At 38.5% G+C, this 18,463-nt stretch overlaps 1 protein-coding gene across 1 annotated transcript in view; it reads left to right on the top strand.

The window, feature by feature from the left end:
* SLC2A13 (solute carrier family 2 member 13) overlaps positions 1–18,463 on the top strand; it is a 149,737-nt gene that overhangs the window by 12,896 nt on the left and 118,378 nt on the right. Inside the window, exon 2 of the mRNA XM_042018311.1 lies at positions 16,069–16,228. Coding sequence (XP_041874245.1) covers positions 16,069–16,228 — 160 coding nt within the window. The remainder of the gene's footprint in view (positions 1–16,068; positions 16,229–18,463) is intronic.

The raw sequence follows: 18,463 nt of genomic DNA, 5'->3' as shown, positions 1-18,463 counted from the left end.
TTATCAAGTGTGGACATATAGTTCTTCTCTCAGTCCTTTCTTTTTTGTTAAATTTTTATCAAGTGGGGATGTGTTTCTTGACTTAGATAATATGGATTTGTATGTTTTAACACCTGCACAGGGTAACTAGTTTTCATCTGTGCTGTAGCAGTGAGCAAGAGGAAGAAGTTCAAGAGGCCCGACTTGGCACACTCCCAGCAAAATTGATTTCTTTACCTCATGATCTTGATAAACTACTAATTATTACAGTACTTTACAGGATATACAAATCTGTTCATCAGGTAGTTGTAGGTTCATATAAAATTAAGTCTGTAAGATAGATATGGATGTCATACTGAGCTACAACTGAAAAGTATAGCTTTAGGCAGATTTTCTAGAGAAGTTTGTGAGACTTTTAAACTGATATTTGAAGATAACACATAGAGTATTTACTTGTAAGTGCTTATATTAATCTTCTATGGTATTTTGCTTACAGCAATGCTCTGTTTCTTGCATGAAGCAAATGATTCAGCTAGTTGTAGTCAAACGTAAAAATGCCTGTGTGCATGCTTCTCAGTCTCACACAAATATGTTCCCAATGCAGCTGAATCATCCAGAAGCAATGTATGGCTCTTTCTTTGGATTTCTGTTTGTCCTGCATTATCAGGACTAAAATACTTGTATCCCTAAAGCAGTAATAGGTTGAGAAGTGTTTGCTTTACTCTGTCTCCTTTTCACAGTTGTTCTGAGCGTTCTTTGGTTTGGATTTCTATTTGTCATGCATTATCAGCCACTAAAATACATAACATCCCTGAAGCAATAATATGCCAAGAAGTGTCTGGTCTGCTACATTTCACTTTCACTCTTGCTGTGTGTGTTCTGTACTCTGGAAATTTGTCTTGTTACAGGGTCTGTAGCCATCAGTTTTCTAAGTCACAGTCAAACTTTGCCAGTGCATGTACCAGAGGGGGTTGCCTGTTCTACAACCTGGAACCCATTTTGTTTGCTTGTGTGCTGTAGAAGCAGTTGTAGCAAGAACACTATTGCAAGAAAAAAAAATGACTTCATGCTGATACAAAGAGCTACAGACACAAAACCTCAAGCTCATCTTTCCATAACATGAAGTTTTTTGTGTAAGGCACAAGCACAACCCTGAATTACAGTCTTATGTTAAAATAAGTTAATAAGTTAATACATGCATGTGGTTGTTTTACTTTGCCACTCACTTGAAATACTGCAGTGGGAGGGCTGAGGCACTGGAACAGATTGCCCAGAGAAATTGTGAATCCACCCTGGAAGAGGGTCAGAGTAAGTTGGTCTAGTGGAAGGTGTCCCTGCCCATCCTGTGGCAGGGCAGTTGGAACTAGATAATATTTAAGGTCTTCTCCAACCCAAACCATTCTATGAATAAGAAAATATCTGCTGTACTGTTGAAAGCCCTGGCCTGCACAGTGAAACCCCAAGCGTCTGATGCAGTCTTTTGCTTAATGAACATAAGACCAATCTGTAATTCTTGGATTTTTCACTTTCTGGCATTTGGATCATCAAGTGACTGTGGTGCTTTATGCCTCCATATTTCTTTCTGTAAGGTGGAACTGATGTTTGCATCTTCAAAAATATTCTTGGACTTATTTAAAAAAAAATAGTAATCATTTTTTCTATCAGTCGTAACCTGTTCAACACTGCAATTTCTGTTAATGGACTTTATAGTCTGATTTTCAATTTCTCAGGTAATTTCCTCTATAGTCAGATCTCTGTCCCTCCTTGGTGTGTGTTTGGCCTTTAGACAGGCAGTACTGTTGGTGGTACTACTTGGAGAGGTCTGGTCTCAGGACAGCCTGACATTCAGTCTTAACTGAAATGCAGGTAAATTATTTGTTACAAATTGCACTTAATGACTGTTTAATTAATTTTTAAGTTTATTATATAATTCCCAAATGACTTTGTAACTGTAGGTAATTTTACTTAACTGGAAGTGCAAACTGATAGATACAGATATATACAAATTGTCACATACTTGTCATTGAGGAGAAGAAGATTGCCAAAAATCTATCCGCCTCTAAAAAGCATTCTAAGATGTATCTCAGTGTAGTAATATAGACTTAAGTTCCAGAATGTAATCTGACATGCTGTATCACTGACCATGCTTATTCTTCAGTTTCTTCCTATTCTGTGCCTTACAAGCAATTGGCACAAGAGTCATTAGAGGACTGCCACTAAATGCTTTTGGTAAGTCATACCTAAGCTTGAGTTTTCTGATACGGTATATTGAAACAGTACTCAAAAGGTCTGTACATATTAGCAGTTAAGAAGTCCTTTAAACTAAGAAAAGACAACAGTGTAAACTCAGAATGAGCATGTGCATGTGAACTGGACAGTATTTGAAAGGTAGATCTCCAGATGATGAGCAGTAGAGATATAAAGTGCTGAAAGAACACACTGCATTGGAAGCATAGTCCATGGGGAGTTTTTCTAGCTGTTATATTGTTGTAGTAGGTTGCAAGTGTTAAGGAAGAGGATTCTGTTCTTAAGGAGGCAGGAAGAGTAGCATTCTGCTAGAGTAGAGTCCTCTTCCCAGCCTCATTGACAAAAGCCTGTTATCAACATGTGCTTTGCAATGGATTGTAAAATTTTATGGGGAAAACACTGTGGTTTTATTATTTTCTTACTGCATGCAAGTATTAATAATTCTAACTGGGCAGGTAGGAGTGGGTAGTGAGTGACTAATTCAGAGATCCAGTCTCCTATGAGCTGTTTTGTGCTTCATTGCCAGTTCTTGGTGCTTTATTAGAAGACATCACAACTAGTTCCTTTCCTACTCACAGTTACTTTATTAGTGCTCAGTTTAATGATTCTTTCCCAGTGGGTAATTAATTCTGCTTTCTGATGTTGCTCTCCTGCAGTATTGTCAGCAGTCCCTACCTTTTGTTTTGGGAAATAAGAAAGAGAAAGTAGACCAAAAATGTTTTAAAATGTAAATAAAGTAATTTTTACTTTTGAGTGAAAATTCAATTATATGTAGCTAGGTTTTACTGTAATTGGTGTTTCAGTTAAATCTTGCTTTATGAAAACTTAATTAAAAGATCAGGTGAAATGTGACATAGGGAAAATCAAGATGGGAGACAGTAATTACTTGAGAGAGTTTCTTTGGAAAGAGTCCTGTGAGGATTCAGAGACCCTTCCCTGCTCTGGTCTTACCAGTTTTCAATTTTCTCAAATATGGAAATTTCTTCATAAATTTTTCTCTGTGAAAGTGGAGTAATGCTGTAATCACAGAACTTGCAAAGTTTGTTTTCCAGAGATCCTGGATTTAGGTATTTTTCTCAGTGGTAGCTTGTGCATGAATCTTTTCACTTCAAGCTGAACCTTCAATGAGAATGTCTTGTCACTTTGAAGGAGAATGTGGCTTCTAACTGTAAATCTTTAAGTTTTAAGGATGGATTCCACTTCTAAGTGGGAGCAGGTATGAAGGAGTTAAAATCTACTACTCTGTAGTAGCTGTGCCTCAAGTACAAAAAGCTGGGTCACTTAGAAGCTGGCAGACAGCAAGCTGAAGCAGTGGAGTATTTCATTGCCCAGCTTATCTGACAGCTTACACTGATTTATTGCAACTTGTGTAGTGCAAGTCACAGGAAAAGCAGATTTTTATTTTAGAGGTACTTGCTGTATCTGTGTTAATTGGAATGGGACTGTCAGATACGCTTTTTAAAATTGCAACTCCTAGTTTTTCTTACAATGTTTTCGTTCACTGGATAGGGGCAACACAGCAGACTGACAGATAGGAGAATCAGTGCAGTGCCCTGAGTTGCAGAAAGGCACTTTAGATACCCATCTTTATTTCCTCCTAATCTTTAGGTTATCTAGAGTTACCACAGTCTTGTATAACTTAATGAGATTTACCAAGAACAATGCAGTGTTTGCCCAGCTTTCTCTGTAGGCTGACTTGGAGCTCTGCCTGAATCCTCCCCTGCTAATATGCCTGGAGAATGAAAATAGGGTAGGAAAGAACTGCTCTGCAGGGGGACCTCAGGAGTTGTGCTCAATGCTCTGAGCAGGGACCTAACAAAGTGCAAAGTAAACGGTGAAGTAAAGCAACTGTTACCAGAATTACATCTGTTGTTTGGAAGATGACTGTCCATCACAATGCACCTAGAGAACTGCAAGTTGTCAAAAATTGAAAGTCATGAGAGCAACATTTCCCAGAAAGCTGCTTGGCAGTCCATTTCCCTGAAAAAATTTAGCAGTAATTTCTTCCCACCTGCAGCATCCATGCACTCCTGGTTAGCTGAGGCTTCCTCAGCTTTTTGTCCCTTAGATGTTGATAATGGAGTAGTTGATCTGTTCCTTTTTTTCCTCTTAGCACTTGACACTACTGTTTTGCATTTTTTCCCCCCTCAAGTGCAGCAGCTTCATTCTTCACCTGTAGCTTTTTTTCTTAAATGCACATCAAAATAGTTTAAAGTAACCTGTGTCCCTTTACAGCTTGAGTATTACACCATGAGTGCTGCATTTGTGATAGTCTAGGAGAGCAGTCACAAGTAATTTCGTTGTGTAAACCTGTGTGACATGAAGAAATTCAGAAACTGCTAAGGGCACTCTAATGCAAGATCCTTGTCTTAATAGTTAAAACCCTCTCTGAGACTTAACCACTTTTCTTGGGAGATCTTTACTTGGGATTCCTCCATAGGATGTTGTTAGAGTTGCATTGCACTGGCACTGAGCAGCTGTTATTGAATTGGTAGCAGGAAAACTCCAGATCCTCAGGAGAAGGACTCATGGTAGCTAGATATTTAAGCTGAGCTGCTTCCCATAAAGCAAAGAAGTGTGCAGCACTGGTTGGCTTAACCTATGTGCACTGGGAAAGGCTTTACTCTCCCTAGCACACAAAACGTGCGTGCTACAGAAGGTATCTTGAGGAAGAAGTACTGTACTGATTTCTACCAGTCCTCACCCTCCAATACTGCAAATATTTTCCCATATGGTCAAAAAGATGTTTCATTATCTCTACATGGATCACTTGTGTTTGTAGACACAAGCTTGGTTGTATATATGAATCTGCTAGTGTAGAAAGAAACTGAGCAATTGCTGTGATTCCTATATTTTCATTATAAGTGTAGTTATACTTACTTTCATGAGTGCTACTTGCATTGTAAAGCTATAATTGAAACTTAGTTTTTAAAATCAAGCCTTTGGCTGTAAAAGGCTTACAAGGCTTTTGTTTATTTTTTAGAACAATAGTTATAAAACTGTGTAACTGGTACCTGTTTTCCTACGAATCATGCTGTTTTCTTCACAAGTGGATAAATAAATGTATTCATATAAAAATATAATTCTCTGTGTAGATGTTTGCAATGTATTTACCCATGGCAAGCAGAAAATTACTAGGAATATACATTAGACAGACAGTATGTTTTGAATGGCTTTCCTGAATAGGGAATGAATTCATTCAATGCTACTTTTTTCTAAAATGTTAGCTTGTTTCTCTAAAATACTAAGTTTGCAATGAGATTACTCTTTCTAATTTTTATTTTTCTTTTAATTAATTACAAGTGGTAGGTAAGAAAATGCATTTTATGCTCATCTTCATCTGAAGCTTCATGTTTGGAGACAGTTTCTAGACTTTTAACCCAGTGAAACCTAAAGCAGTTTACAGAGAAATGAACCAGTTTCACTGTTTTAAGAGCTGCACTTGTAGAAAGAGACATTGTTAAAAACAATTTAGGTCTTAGTTGAAGAGTATAACTATAGTTTTCAGGTATAGTTTGGAGGCATGCTTTTGGCTGAGGTGTAGCTCAGCTTCTAAAGCTCGTTCATGTTTGTATAGATGTCACTTCTCTTAGAATTCTTGTAAGCTGGGTAAAGCATCACTGTAGTAGAATTAGCGGCAAATGGTATATAAGCGAAAGTGCAAAGTTATAAAGGAGCATTCATTTTCTGTACAGCTTTCAAATAGTTACCCTTGTCCTGTGAAAATAAAATTTCTTTGCACAGAAAATATGTGCTAATCCTTGAAACATTCAACCACTGTTCTTGGGTTTTTGATGTAGGATTAATTTTTTTTAACAATGTAAAGATTGTGTTCATAATGCTGACTTTCTGGCATATATGAATGGCTGTGCAGATGAGCCCTGATGACTCTTTCTGGGTCATTATAAAACCATACTTCCCTGCTGGGAATTGCAGTTTGCATGGTTAAGTCAGCAGAAAGAGCCAGATTGCCACCCCCAGCCTCTCAGTTACTGCTTGTGGTGATCTGTGCCTCAGCACAAGTCTGTGCCAGCCACCAGATCAAAAGCCTCAAATGGCAAATGGGGTTGCTGAGATGTGGATGCACATCTGATCCCCTGCCTCACTGGACGAGGAGTAGCCACTCCTTATCTGTGGGTGGGGCTCTGTCAGAACTTGACCACCTTCAAATGCCAGTTCTTCCTAGGTGTGAGCAGCACATGCACTGCAGTCTGCCGGTGCTAAAGAATGTCTACAGCAAAACACTGCTTATCTCAATTACTGTTTATTTAAACTGAAACTATTCTTGAAGTAGATCAAGTAGTGCTTGACTTACGTGTTGATACAAGCTGTCATAAAGAAAACTATGTTGTATTCATAATTTTCAAGTGAAAATAAAAAAAAAGCTCTTATTTTCTGAAGCGAGAAGTTTTTGCAATGTGGTAAAAATAAAAGTGTTGAGTAGTATAAACATCTAGGCTGCTTTACTCCTTCACAATGAAAGGTTTGCATCTTACAGGTTACAGATTTTTGCAAACAGTTCTTGATCAAAGTTAATTCAGAAACAGAACAAATTAGGACTTTTTACTAGTTGCTTTTGGTAGCTTTTACTCCTGGACTTGATTGTTATTCTAGTATTGCTATAATGATTCAAAAATGCATTTCTTCATTATTTCTTCTGTCTTTCTGAAATGAGATCTTACAGCTATGAGCTACAGGCACAGGTTCCCAGTATGGCATTCTCAGTGGAATAGTTGGGAACTCGGGCAGCTGAGTGGGGTCTGGCTGGGAGTTTCACAGCCTGGATTAATAGGAACAGATGGTAGCCATAAAGAATGACTGAATATGAGTAACTAATTCTGGGTTGCTGGTAAGTGTAAACTGACATCTGTAGTGCTAGGTGTGGTCAGAGGCTTGGACAGTTGCAAAGACCTTTGCTTTGCATTTTCTGGATACTTTTCTTGATTACTTTGCCTCTGGTTAATTGAATCTCACTCTTTCTGACTTTGTCACTCAAGATAAATTTCCTCTTAACATAGTTATTTTTTGATTATTATAACTGTGAATAATCTCAAAATAATTTTGGATAGAAAAAGTTGTTTAAGAATAGTTTCTTCCCAAAATGTCTGTTCCACAGATAGTGCTAATGTTGAGGCTGAATTGAACAGGGCCCCACAGATGAAGTGGTTCCAATGCTTAGAATCGTAGAATATACTCAGTATATTTTAAATTACTACCTGATTGTTATTAAAGATTACTGCATTCTTTTTGTAACTGCTAAACTGTTTTCTTTTAATGAAGTGAGCAAATGAAGCTTTATTTTAATAAACTTTCACACTCTAGCCTGTTGGTGGTTCTTGTCTGTCTTCCCTCAGGTATCATGACTCACTTTTTTCCATTTCATAACCCGCAGTTTCCAGGTTAAAAATATTCCTTGACTATAAAGAATTTCAGTGTAGCAAAATCAGTACTGTGATAAATAGTCCCTCCTTGATTATGCTTTGTTGAATATTCATGTCTCTTTACTGTATGTGATTATCCGAGGCTGTTCTTCTGAGATACTGTCCTGGAGATGCAACAGAAAGTCCTTAACACTTTAATTATGGAGAAATTGTATTCTGTATTGGCATGTTAATTTTTTTATGAGCTGGGTTTACTTCTGTATCTTTTGAACAAGGGAGAGCTTGAAACTTGAAATTAGTCTTGTGAAAGGCTAATGCTATCTTCTTGGGGGATTGCATTTACTGTATGATAGTTGGGGTTGTTTCTACTGGATACAATTTAAGGTTTTCTTAAGTGAAGAACGATTTTGTGGGTTTGATCCATATAGATAATACAGAACAGTGAAAAAGCCTTCTTGTGGTCAACAGAAAGAATTATTTATCCAGGCTCATTAAGATATGATTGTTCTATAAATCTGAGACAATATTAACTATTGAGGAGCTTCATTTGCATTTTTTCGGATTGCTGTGGTCCTTGACTCCTTCACAGTTGGATGCCACATAGTAACATAGGTTTTTGGTTATAATTACAATATTGGTCACCCTGATTTGGGCTAGTGGCTAGATAATTCCAGACCTTTATGTCCCTACTTAGTCTATTAGATGTTCAACAGTACAGGTTCTTCAGCTGTGATGAACCAGCTCTCTACAATTAAATAAATTAGTGTTAAAATACTAGACTTAAATGAAGGCTGCTGATGTTGGACTCGCATTCTAGAAGAGATGCACCTAAGTTTGTCCATTACTGTGATTTGTGTTCTCGTGTGGTTTTAGTGCTACTGGTTTGTCCCACTGCCCTTGTGCATTTCAGTGCTCTGCTGTAGCCAAGTACAATTGTGCCACAGCTAAGAAATTGACTTCTACTAATCTGACGTAGGGGAGATACTAAATGGGAAAGTGTGCTGCCAATCATCCTTGAAATAAATTTCAGTAATCAGTTATAAAGTATTGATAATGCCTTTACTAGATATGTGCAGTGGGTGGGAAGCCTAGATATTAGAGGGGACTCGAGCTTTCCCAGATGTTCACACTCAAATACAAGCTGTGCAATGAATATTTTAGCTTTATCTTCTAGGGAAATGGTTAGTGTACTAGAACAGCATTCAAATGCACTGCTTTCTCAAGTATTTCCTATTAGCATGTTTAATAATTACTCTGTTATCCCCTTAGGTTGACTGTCATTACTGAAAGCTGAAGTGTTAACTGTAACAGCACAAAAGGTCTCTGAGACTATAAAAGGGCTTAATTTCTGTTTAGGTTGAGCAATATAATTGTAATATGTTTTGGAGCTGTCTGTAGACTACGAGGTGGCTGATTGTTGACAGCTCCTGTTATTAGTGTTTGTGAAAGCTAATGGTCTTTTAAAATAAGTATCCTTTGCAGTTAAAATGGATCCCTTTTGTCAGTGGTGAATTTCTTTTCTCCACAAACTGTTTTAAATCGATTCTTCTGATGGTAAAGATTATGCAGTTATTGTAGAACTTTTCAGTTCTTTCAGCAAGTTAACCAGCATGTTGCCCCTGTCCTCCTGAATTTTACTACTCAGATGTGAGCGATATTCTAAATTTATCAGTTGGCAAGAAAACTGATTTTGTCAGAGTAAAGCAAGAACCTTAAAGTATAATTTGGTGGGAACACAAACTGAAAGAAAATACTTGATGAAAGTGTCTTTGTCTGTATAATCTGACATACTTCTGGGGTCAATCATATTTCCAAGGCACTAAATTTAGATTGCATGTCCAGTATCCAAGATGTAGGAAGTTTACCAGATTTCCTGCAAAGTTGCTGGGAGAAAACATTAGCTCAGCTGTAGGTTGGCAAGTTTCCCCTTGTCACCTTAGGAGTTTGCTGTTTACTATACTCCCCTTGCACCCCCGCAAAAAGCTCACCTTGACTTGTATTCAAACTTTCTTGTAGCATAGCAACCTCTGCTAATATTTAGTTCCAGATTCTCTTTGCCATAAACTTGCTTCTTCATCACGTTGCCTCCATAAATCTTCTGTCTGTGGAACCACTTGCTACTTGGAATCCTTACAATTAACACAAACCATTATGAGATGCTTCTTAATTAAGTGAATTTTAAAGTTGGTAGTGTTAAAGTTTAACATTTTAATGAAAACTTGCTCTTTCAAGTTCATTGTAAGATACGTGAAGTATTTTACCTTGGATAAGTACCTCAATGCAGCTTTATATGTTAGTGAAGGATGTTCTGAAAGGAAATGTTTTAGTTTCTGCCTGTTCATTTGGAGGTCCTAACAACACAAATTTTTGTAATAAGGTGTGTATGTTCTTTGTTCTTAATAGAGATTAATGGCTGAGTTGCTGGACTCTGAAATAGGATCAGAGATTTCTTTGTGCCTTTTTCATGATTATTTTGCATCCTAATTTTAGTTTCCAGCTGAACAGTCTGGAGTCCCATGCTGGTTCAGGTCACCCCATTGTCATTACTAGCCCTGCCTGTGGGCCGGTACAGTCTTTTGATGTCATTGTGAACTGTTTAAAGGAGATAAGTGGTACAAACCCCTTGAGAGGCAGGTGGATATCCTTCTAGCTGGTTATGTTCCCTGGTTTGCTTGGTTTTCCTGCAAAGGGTCAGCACAAGCTGGACAGGAGGGACAGAACCATGATACAAAGAGACACCAGTTCCTGGATGTGCCTCCTCAGTACTGCTAGTTAACTATCAGTCCTCTTTATTACTAAGCATGAAAGACTAATTGAGATGCAGCAACAACAAAAGTTCGTCAGGAATCCTTCCCTATGTTTTTGCTGCTCCAGACACTGGTTACTGGCTGACGCCAGTGAAAAGACTGACACATTCCTACTACTGTAGAGCTTTTTTATTGTGCTGGGAGTAAAAGTGCCTCTCATCCAATATCCTGCCTCCAGCTTTTGTTGCTCATCTGTTGTTTCTATGACGCACCTTCCCTCCTATCTGCAGGAGACATGACAGGAGCTGTAGTGGAAGTCCTGATCTGGACAGGGGACATTTATATCTGTCTAATCTTGCAAAAAAAAGTCTTCAAAATTATTCCATCTCCTTAGCATTTATGCTCAAATGCATTTTAGAAACAATAGCTGGATTCCTTTGGTAGTCCTTGCATTTTCTACCATAATCTCATTTCTTAAAATATACTTACAATTCTAATTTTCATAGGAGCTCTCCTTGACTGACCTTTTTATTTTTATTGTCAGTAGGTTTGTAACTTCATTTCTGGACTTTTTAATGAATTCTTTATGATGCTTACAGGTAAATACTGGAAATACCTTTCTGGATGATAAAGTGATTCTAAGGTGTCTTTTCACACCTCTGTTCTATTGATTGTTTTAAAATTGAGCTGTGTGCAGACTTGTCTCTGCTTTCTAATGGTAAGTCTGCAGATTATATTAGGAGCCCTAGTAATTAGTCTCCTAAGTGATTTTAGGAATGAAAAAACATTTAATATGATGATTTCAGCCCATTGTGTAATCTGACACTTCCTGTATAATAATTAGATGCATCTTCTGGTCAAAATTTAAGGAACCTTCTGTTACGTTTTTTCTAAGCTATATCCTTTAATGAGGACAGAAAGTTCATGCCTTGGTTACTCAAGTGGATAAAGACTAGACTTGCCTGCTCTCTTTTCTCATATTTCATAGCTGTGGTGCACAGTGTAGAGCTTCTGCCTTCTCTGACAGATTTCCAGTTAATTGTTTTCATTTTCTTTTTCTCATGTCTTGTCAGTTACCAGCTCTATTAGTTAGGTAGTAATATACTTGCCTGCAGCAAGAATCTTTTATTTGGTGTGAGCAGTTTAACAGTGAGAGCATATTAGAAAATGTCATCTAAGTGTAAATGAAAGCATTCTCATAGAAAAGATTAAGGAAAGATTCCATTGCAGCTGTATTTGTTTTGCTAGGAAAGCTGTTCTTTGTTTTCAAATTTCTTTAATATTTAGCTATTAAAATAATTACATAACAAATACTGGTTATGTATTTTAGAGGTTTTTATACTTGACTAATACTTAATGTCTTGCTTCTGACTATGCCTTTTCAGAAGAACTTACTCTCCTATGTTCTAGTGTGTCTTAAATGGAAATCAGAGGAGGAAAGTCTGGAGAACGTTAGTGCATTCTAAGGCAACTAAAAGTAAATGAGTAATGTAAATAACACTAGAGACTCTAAAACATTATTTCTTTAAAGTGATATGATTTTTTCCCCTTATTTTGATCTGTTTCAGAATAGCCATTTTTACTCCTGGTGGTTTTTTTTCAGGAAGAACTTTGCTTTTGTGTGTGAATGCTTGCTGCATGACAGTCAGATAAACTAAGAAGGCTTTCCTAATTGCTTCCTCCTGTTCCCCAAAACCTCTTGCTGCACTCTTTTAGACTCAGAGTAGCAAAGCATATATTTTGATATTGAAATGATAATTGAAAGTATGTAACAAATGTGTCTTCTGAATTGAGATTTTTGCTTGAATCTTTTGAACCTGTAGGTTTTGGGACACACAGTAGAGGAAGTAAGGTCTGAGTAGAAATCCAGAAAGGCTGTTTTAGACAGCAACATTGTGAACACATTTCTCAGGGTGAGAAAGCTGGCATGGAAGTTGCAGAATTACCGAGTCATTTTGGCTGGAGAGCCACATGTTGAGATGGTCAAGGCCTAAGTGAGCATGGTTCTGGGTGGGTGGCCTGCTGTAGCTGCCCCTGCTTGAACAGAGGGTAGACTAGATCTTCAAATGTTTCTGGCAATCTAAGCAATTCTGTGTGATTTTGAACTGATACTCTAAATCTTTAGGTTTCCCTAAGAAATCTTGTGTTATTTATTGCGGGTTTGATAATAAATAATTTCAAGTATTGTATTAATGTCAGTTGAATAGCTGGTATCACCGGCTAGCTTGTGATAGGACTGTTGAGGTGTGCAAGCTTCCTTTTCTCTGTTTATTCCTGTAGTCATTAACTTGTGAGAAGAATGCAGCAGAAACAATAAATCTGTTGTCATGACTTCCTGCAAACAGGTTCAAGACTTCCTACAAACAGGTGTTAACTTTCATACCACCTCTATGTTATGCAACAGGTTTTAGTTTCACCTGTAAGAGGCAAGTGGTGTTGCTGGGGCTACCAGTGGTTCTAGCAGCATCTCAGGGCTGATGGTGTGCACTGAACATTAGTGAGAGCTGCTGGTCTGGCCAATGGTGTGGCTCTTTTGGATGCATGAGGAGTGTTTTTGGCTGGCATGTTTTGAACAAGATTCCTCTGCAGGTCCTGTGTAAAACCAGTCTTCATTAAGAGCTGAAAGGAGGTAAAAGGTAGCTTTTTTTACACAGCGTATATTGGTTTTGGTTGTGCACATCTTTCTAACTGCTTTCCAGTAAAAACCACATATGGATGTTGCCATCTTTACTTCTCAAATTAGCTTCACTACATGATTATATCAAAGATACATCTTAACATACAGTCCCCAAGAAGCCTGTGGGAAGATGGCCACACTGCAGTGGGGGAATGAGCATGGACATTAGAAGTGACGTGCCCAAGGCACGGGGGTGGCTGGGGGTGCAGTAAGGCTCAGCCTCACTAGGCCAGGGCTGTAGCGCCCTTCCCCTCTCCTCTGGTGGCAGCCACTGCCTCATGTGGGTCCTCAGTGGATTTTGTTTGCAGCAAGTGGACACATTCCTGTGCTTTCCCATAAAGGACTTCCTCTTTTGTGTGTGCTGTCTCCATTACTTTAATTGTTATCTCTTTAATCTCAATCACTTCAAATACTGACATGAAAGATGGGAGAGAAATATCCCTAATAGTGGGCTGGGTTTGAAAGTTCTCTGTCAAGTATACAAAGGGCTATTTGAATGCTTCTTTCCATGGTGCATTCTGGTTGGCATTGAAAATTGGTTGAATAAATTTTTAATGCTCTTTTTTTTTTTCCCTGACATTTTTATTTGGGTTTTTTATTCTGTGCTGGTTGCTCAGTCAATAGGAGGAGGAGGCACTGGCATATCCTGGGAGGCTCTGCCGGGAACTGGGTTATCATGCTGAGAGGCTGCTGTGAGTGTTTACCTATCGCAACAAAGGATCTTCTCATGCCATTGTATTATTAAACAACATGTATTCCTTGCTTGAGCTTTTGGAGGCTCCCAGCGGTCCTGTCAGGCTAACCTTATTGCTGAAGATGATTTTGTGCTCTTAGTTTGGTAAGTCAGCCAGGCAGTGGGGCGTTGGCCGAAGCCTCTGCCATGATGAAGCCCTTCTACTGTGACACAAGCCAGAGACCATAGCTGTGCTTCAGGAGTCACATGCATGCTTTTAGGTGACCCCATTTCTTCCTGGGCCTTGGCACTGGCCTGTGCTGGTGTGGGGCTGTCTGTATGGACCTGGTGGAGCTGCCCCAGGCTGGAAGATTTGGTGTCTCTGATGGTGCTTGGCTGTGCTCACTGTGCTCAAGTTGTATCTCAGCTGACTTCAGTCAAAATGTGGTTTTGGGTGGCTGCTGTCAATGTACTTCCTGTTATAACTACAAAAGAATCACTTTTACTTGTCAGTATTGGTTATTGTAAGGAAATAGGGATTTGGGTCACCAAAGCATGTGCTGCACCCAGATGTGTTCTTTATACACTGTGGAACTTAGTTTTTACAGTTTGTATGTGTTCCTTGTGGACATTTCTGTTTTGCACAAATGACTGATCTCACAGTTAGTAGGAAATACTACCAGTGTTAAGACAGAATAAAAAGCAGCTGTGGTTTAGCATCAGTCCTTGTTTCCTTATGGTGATAGAGTTTTTAGCATTGAATTATAGAATGTCTTGGATTAGAAGGAACCTTAAAGATCATCTAGTTCCAATTCCCCTGCTTGGTCAGGGATGCCACTCTCTAGATTAGGTTGCTCAGGGCCCAGCCAACCTGTCCTTGAAATAGCACATGGAATATTTTTAAACTAAGTCAAGAAACAATTTGTTCAATAACAGTAATGAAATTACACAATAATAATAATGCATGGCCTTGTTTTTGTTTTTGGCTGTGGAAAGCATGCTAAAGGTCTTTATAAACAGAGTTTTGTGAACACCTGATGTCTTCAGTTAGTTATTTTGACTTTTGCGTGCTTACTTGGATCATAGCTTCTCTCTTTCAAAACTATAGTTATATCTATCCTTTTATTTAATCTCAGTATACGTGCAATGTGAATTAAGGAAAGTTATTCTTTGTATCATTACATCAAACCTCGAAATTCCAATACAGCCCCTAGCAACCATTTGCTCTGGGTGTGCTTCTAGAGTTTGTTAGTTGCATTTTCTTTGTTTTCATCCTTTGGAACTCAGAAATCAAATTTGTCCAGCTTATTCCATTTAAATGTGTGCAGATTTTGACTGGAATAGAGTTAAATTTTAAAGCTAAGTCTTAAGTTTAAATCCAAAATACAGCCCATACTGGCTGCTATGAAGAATATTAACTCTAACCCAGCTGAAACCAGCACATTCTCCACCCCTTATTCCATCTAGATGCAGTGCATTCTTCTCACCCATGAACCTCCTTCCCATCCTTTGATATAATACACAGATATCATTCCCATAGTCTATGGATCACCCCGTGAAATGTCTGTAAAGTGTCCATAAATGTCCATTGCGTTTCTTTAGTCCATGACTTTGGGCTCCATCTGTTAGGGTGGTCACTCAGGGCAGGAGTGGTTGGTGTTTTCTGTGGAGTTACAGGGCACCAAAGCCAGCTCAGTTCGGGTCACTGCTTGTCATGCCCACCCATGGTCAGCAACTCAGCCCCGTGCAGCTGCTTGCTCACTCCCTGCTGGTAGGATGGGGGAGGGAATTGGAAGAATAAAAGTGAAAAAACTCGTGAGTTGGGATAAAGACAGTTTAGTAGGTAAAGCAAAAGCCACACACACAAGCAAAGCAAAACAAGGAATTCATTCACCACTTCCCACGGGCAGGCAGGTTCAGCCATTTGCAGGAGAGCAGGGCTCCATCATGTGTTACGGCTACTGGGGAAGATAAACTCCACAACTCTGAGTGCCCCCCCTTTCCTCTTTTTTTCCTCCCAGCTCTATATGCTGACCATGATACCATGTAGTCTGGAATATCCCTTGGATCAGTTGGGATCAGCTGTCTGGCTGTGTCCTTTCACAACTTGTGTAGCCCCAGCCTCCTTGCTGGTGGGGTAGGGTGAGAGGGAGAACAGGCCATGACTTTGTGTAAGGAGCATAAAAAACATCCCTGAATCATTAACACTGTTTCCAGCACAAATGTAAAACATGGCCCTATACTAGCTACTATGAAGAAAATTAACTGTCTCAGCCAAACCCAGCACAAAATAGTATTTTATGATGAAAAAGTGGTGTAGTATCTCTTTTGATTTTATAACTGTAACTGAATTTATTCTTGTAGGTGTAGCATCTATGACTGTGCCAGTGTACATCGCAGAAGTGGCTCCACCACACTTACGAGGCAGATTAGTCACCATTAACAGTCTCTTCATCACTGGAGGGCAGTTTTTCGCGAGTGTCGTCGATGGAATCTTCAGCTACCTCGCGAAGGATGGATGGAGGTTTGTGAGCCTTCCTTGCTAAAAGCAAGCTGGTGTAGTCGTGATTTGGTTGACAGCTATTATAATTCGTGTTGGTAAAACAGAATTTACAGAGGAAGTGGTAAAACTGTATACTAAAATGGATCTTCAGTAATTAAATCTTGCCAAAATAGATCCATACTGCTTTCACTTAAGCTTAATATTCACAGTATGCACAGCTTTTTGACTTAACTAAACTTTAACATGGAAGAGCAATAAATATGCGTCACAAGCTCGAATGATTGTCATGATGTTTATAAAGGTAGCTTGCCTTTTGCATTTAGAATAATCACATGCTGATTTTTCAAAAGGCAAATTTCCAGTAAGTAATACACTGTATGTGCAAAATAGAGGTGAATTTTGAATATTCTTAGTCTGAGCAGTGGTAATCTATCAGAACTGAAGGATATTGTAGCATAAATTTATAGTTAAAAGTTTGTTATAGAATAATAAAAATCTATTGTTTGGCCAGCACAAACCCAGTTCTCTCAGCCTCTTCTTTTATGTCACATGCTCCAGTTGTATGACCATCTTAGTGATCCGTTGTTGTTCCTGGTTTGCAGCTTTCTCTTACATTTGTAGTCTCAGTCTTCCAAGTGCAGCATGGTGTGTTGAGTAATGAAGAGCAATTGTTTCTGCAGCCTGCTGACATGTGCTGCGTGGCTTTTGCTAAGGCAGTAATGCTGAGTTTCACGTATGTACCAACTTCTGCTCTGCTCGATTGAGTTGGAGCGAAGTGAAGTCAAAATTTTCTGTGAAGAAACAGACTGTCACCTCAGTAATGAGGTATCCAAGTATTCTCAGCTGCAATCCTGGAGCTGTTAATTGGGGATGGTGTACTGTCCTCAGCTAGTTTATTGCAACCTAAGGCTGAGCAGGAAAGAGTACAGATGGTCTGTCACCTGGAAGGAGTCACCAGCAAATGCGTGGAGAGAAATCACAAATGTTTACTCCTGAGTCATTACATATAAGAAGGAACAGTACAGCAGTTATTGTATCTCTTACTAAGTTGCTAAGCACTGGAGTGCTGCAACAAACAATAAGGAACTTTAATTTTTCTTGGTTCTGCTTGTTCTTGGAAATGCTGGATATTAAATTAAAAATAAACCAAAGAAAACAAATATTTAATGTGACCCTTATGTCAGGTTAGCTTTATAAACCCTGCTAATGCCATCTTAATAGTATTGCAGCAGTATGTCAGAGAAGGTGAAATGTTACAGCAGACTTATTAAATTTCATGCTGGATTTTTTCAGGTCTGCTAGACATCTGGCTTCAAACACAAAGTCTCGTAATCTGTATAGGAAAGAACAGTATTAGATTTCTGAAAGCTGGCTCACTGCATGAAATGTCTAAAATTGCCTGCTTTTACTCTAAATTGATTATATCAAAATGGCTTGTTCTGAAAAGTACAACTCTAGAACTTGCAGTGGATGGTCTCTCTCAATTAAACATTTTCTTTCTGGCCTGCTCCTTTTACTCATCTTTGACCAGAATTTTGTAGATTGGAAACTAACTTTAGTGAGGGAGCACTGTCTATACATTTCTTTCTTACCTTGCCTGTGATAAACAATCCAATAGAGTCCATAGAGTCCAGCTGGTAGCTTTAACAGGCTGGATCAAGCTTTCTGGAGCCTTGATTGATTTTGCCTCCTAAGATGATTGCAGGCACCCAACTGCTTAGTTCTGGAGGCTCTGCTGCATTTAAGTGACTGAAGGGCTTTGGAGGAGCAGAAATTTAAGTAATAGGAGTCTGAAGGACTAAATCTGCTTACTTAGATGCATTAAAACATACTTTTGTGTGCACTTTGACAGGATACAGCAGTTATTTTTAATGTCTATGAATTTGTTTTACTCTTCATTTGAAATAAGAAAGGCTTTCTAAATACCACTCCAGTGAAGATATCAAATCTACAATTTGGTGAGCTTCAATGGTCTATGTATTTTGTATACAGCTACCAAAATGTTTATGGAGAAGGAAAAGCGTAGGAAGAAATGAGGCTGTTAATGAATGAGAACATTAGTGAATTAGTGAACACTGTTAGATATGTTGACCAAAAATGACTCAACTAATAAGCCTTCCACAAACTTTGTGGTTTGAATTTATTTTCTTTCATATTCTTTTCTTTTTTAACTAATGATGAGCTATATAATTTTTAAGGTGTTACCAAAAAAATAAAAAAAGAGAGCTGCTCATCGAGCTCTTTCTAGAGCAAGAT

The sequence above is a fragment of the Corvus kubaryi genome, unplaced genomic scaffold (genome assembly GCF_017639235.1).
Source record: "Corvus kubaryi isolate FWS band 111438036 unplaced genomic scaffold, C.kubaryi_AGA036_p1.0 137, whole genome shotgun sequence".
Lineage (NCBI taxonomy): Eukaryota > Metazoa > Chordata > Aves > Passeriformes > Corvidae > Corvus > Corvus kubaryi.
The sequence above is the reverse complement of the archived record's forward strand: the minus strand, read 5'-3'. Positions and strand labels throughout refer to the sequence as shown.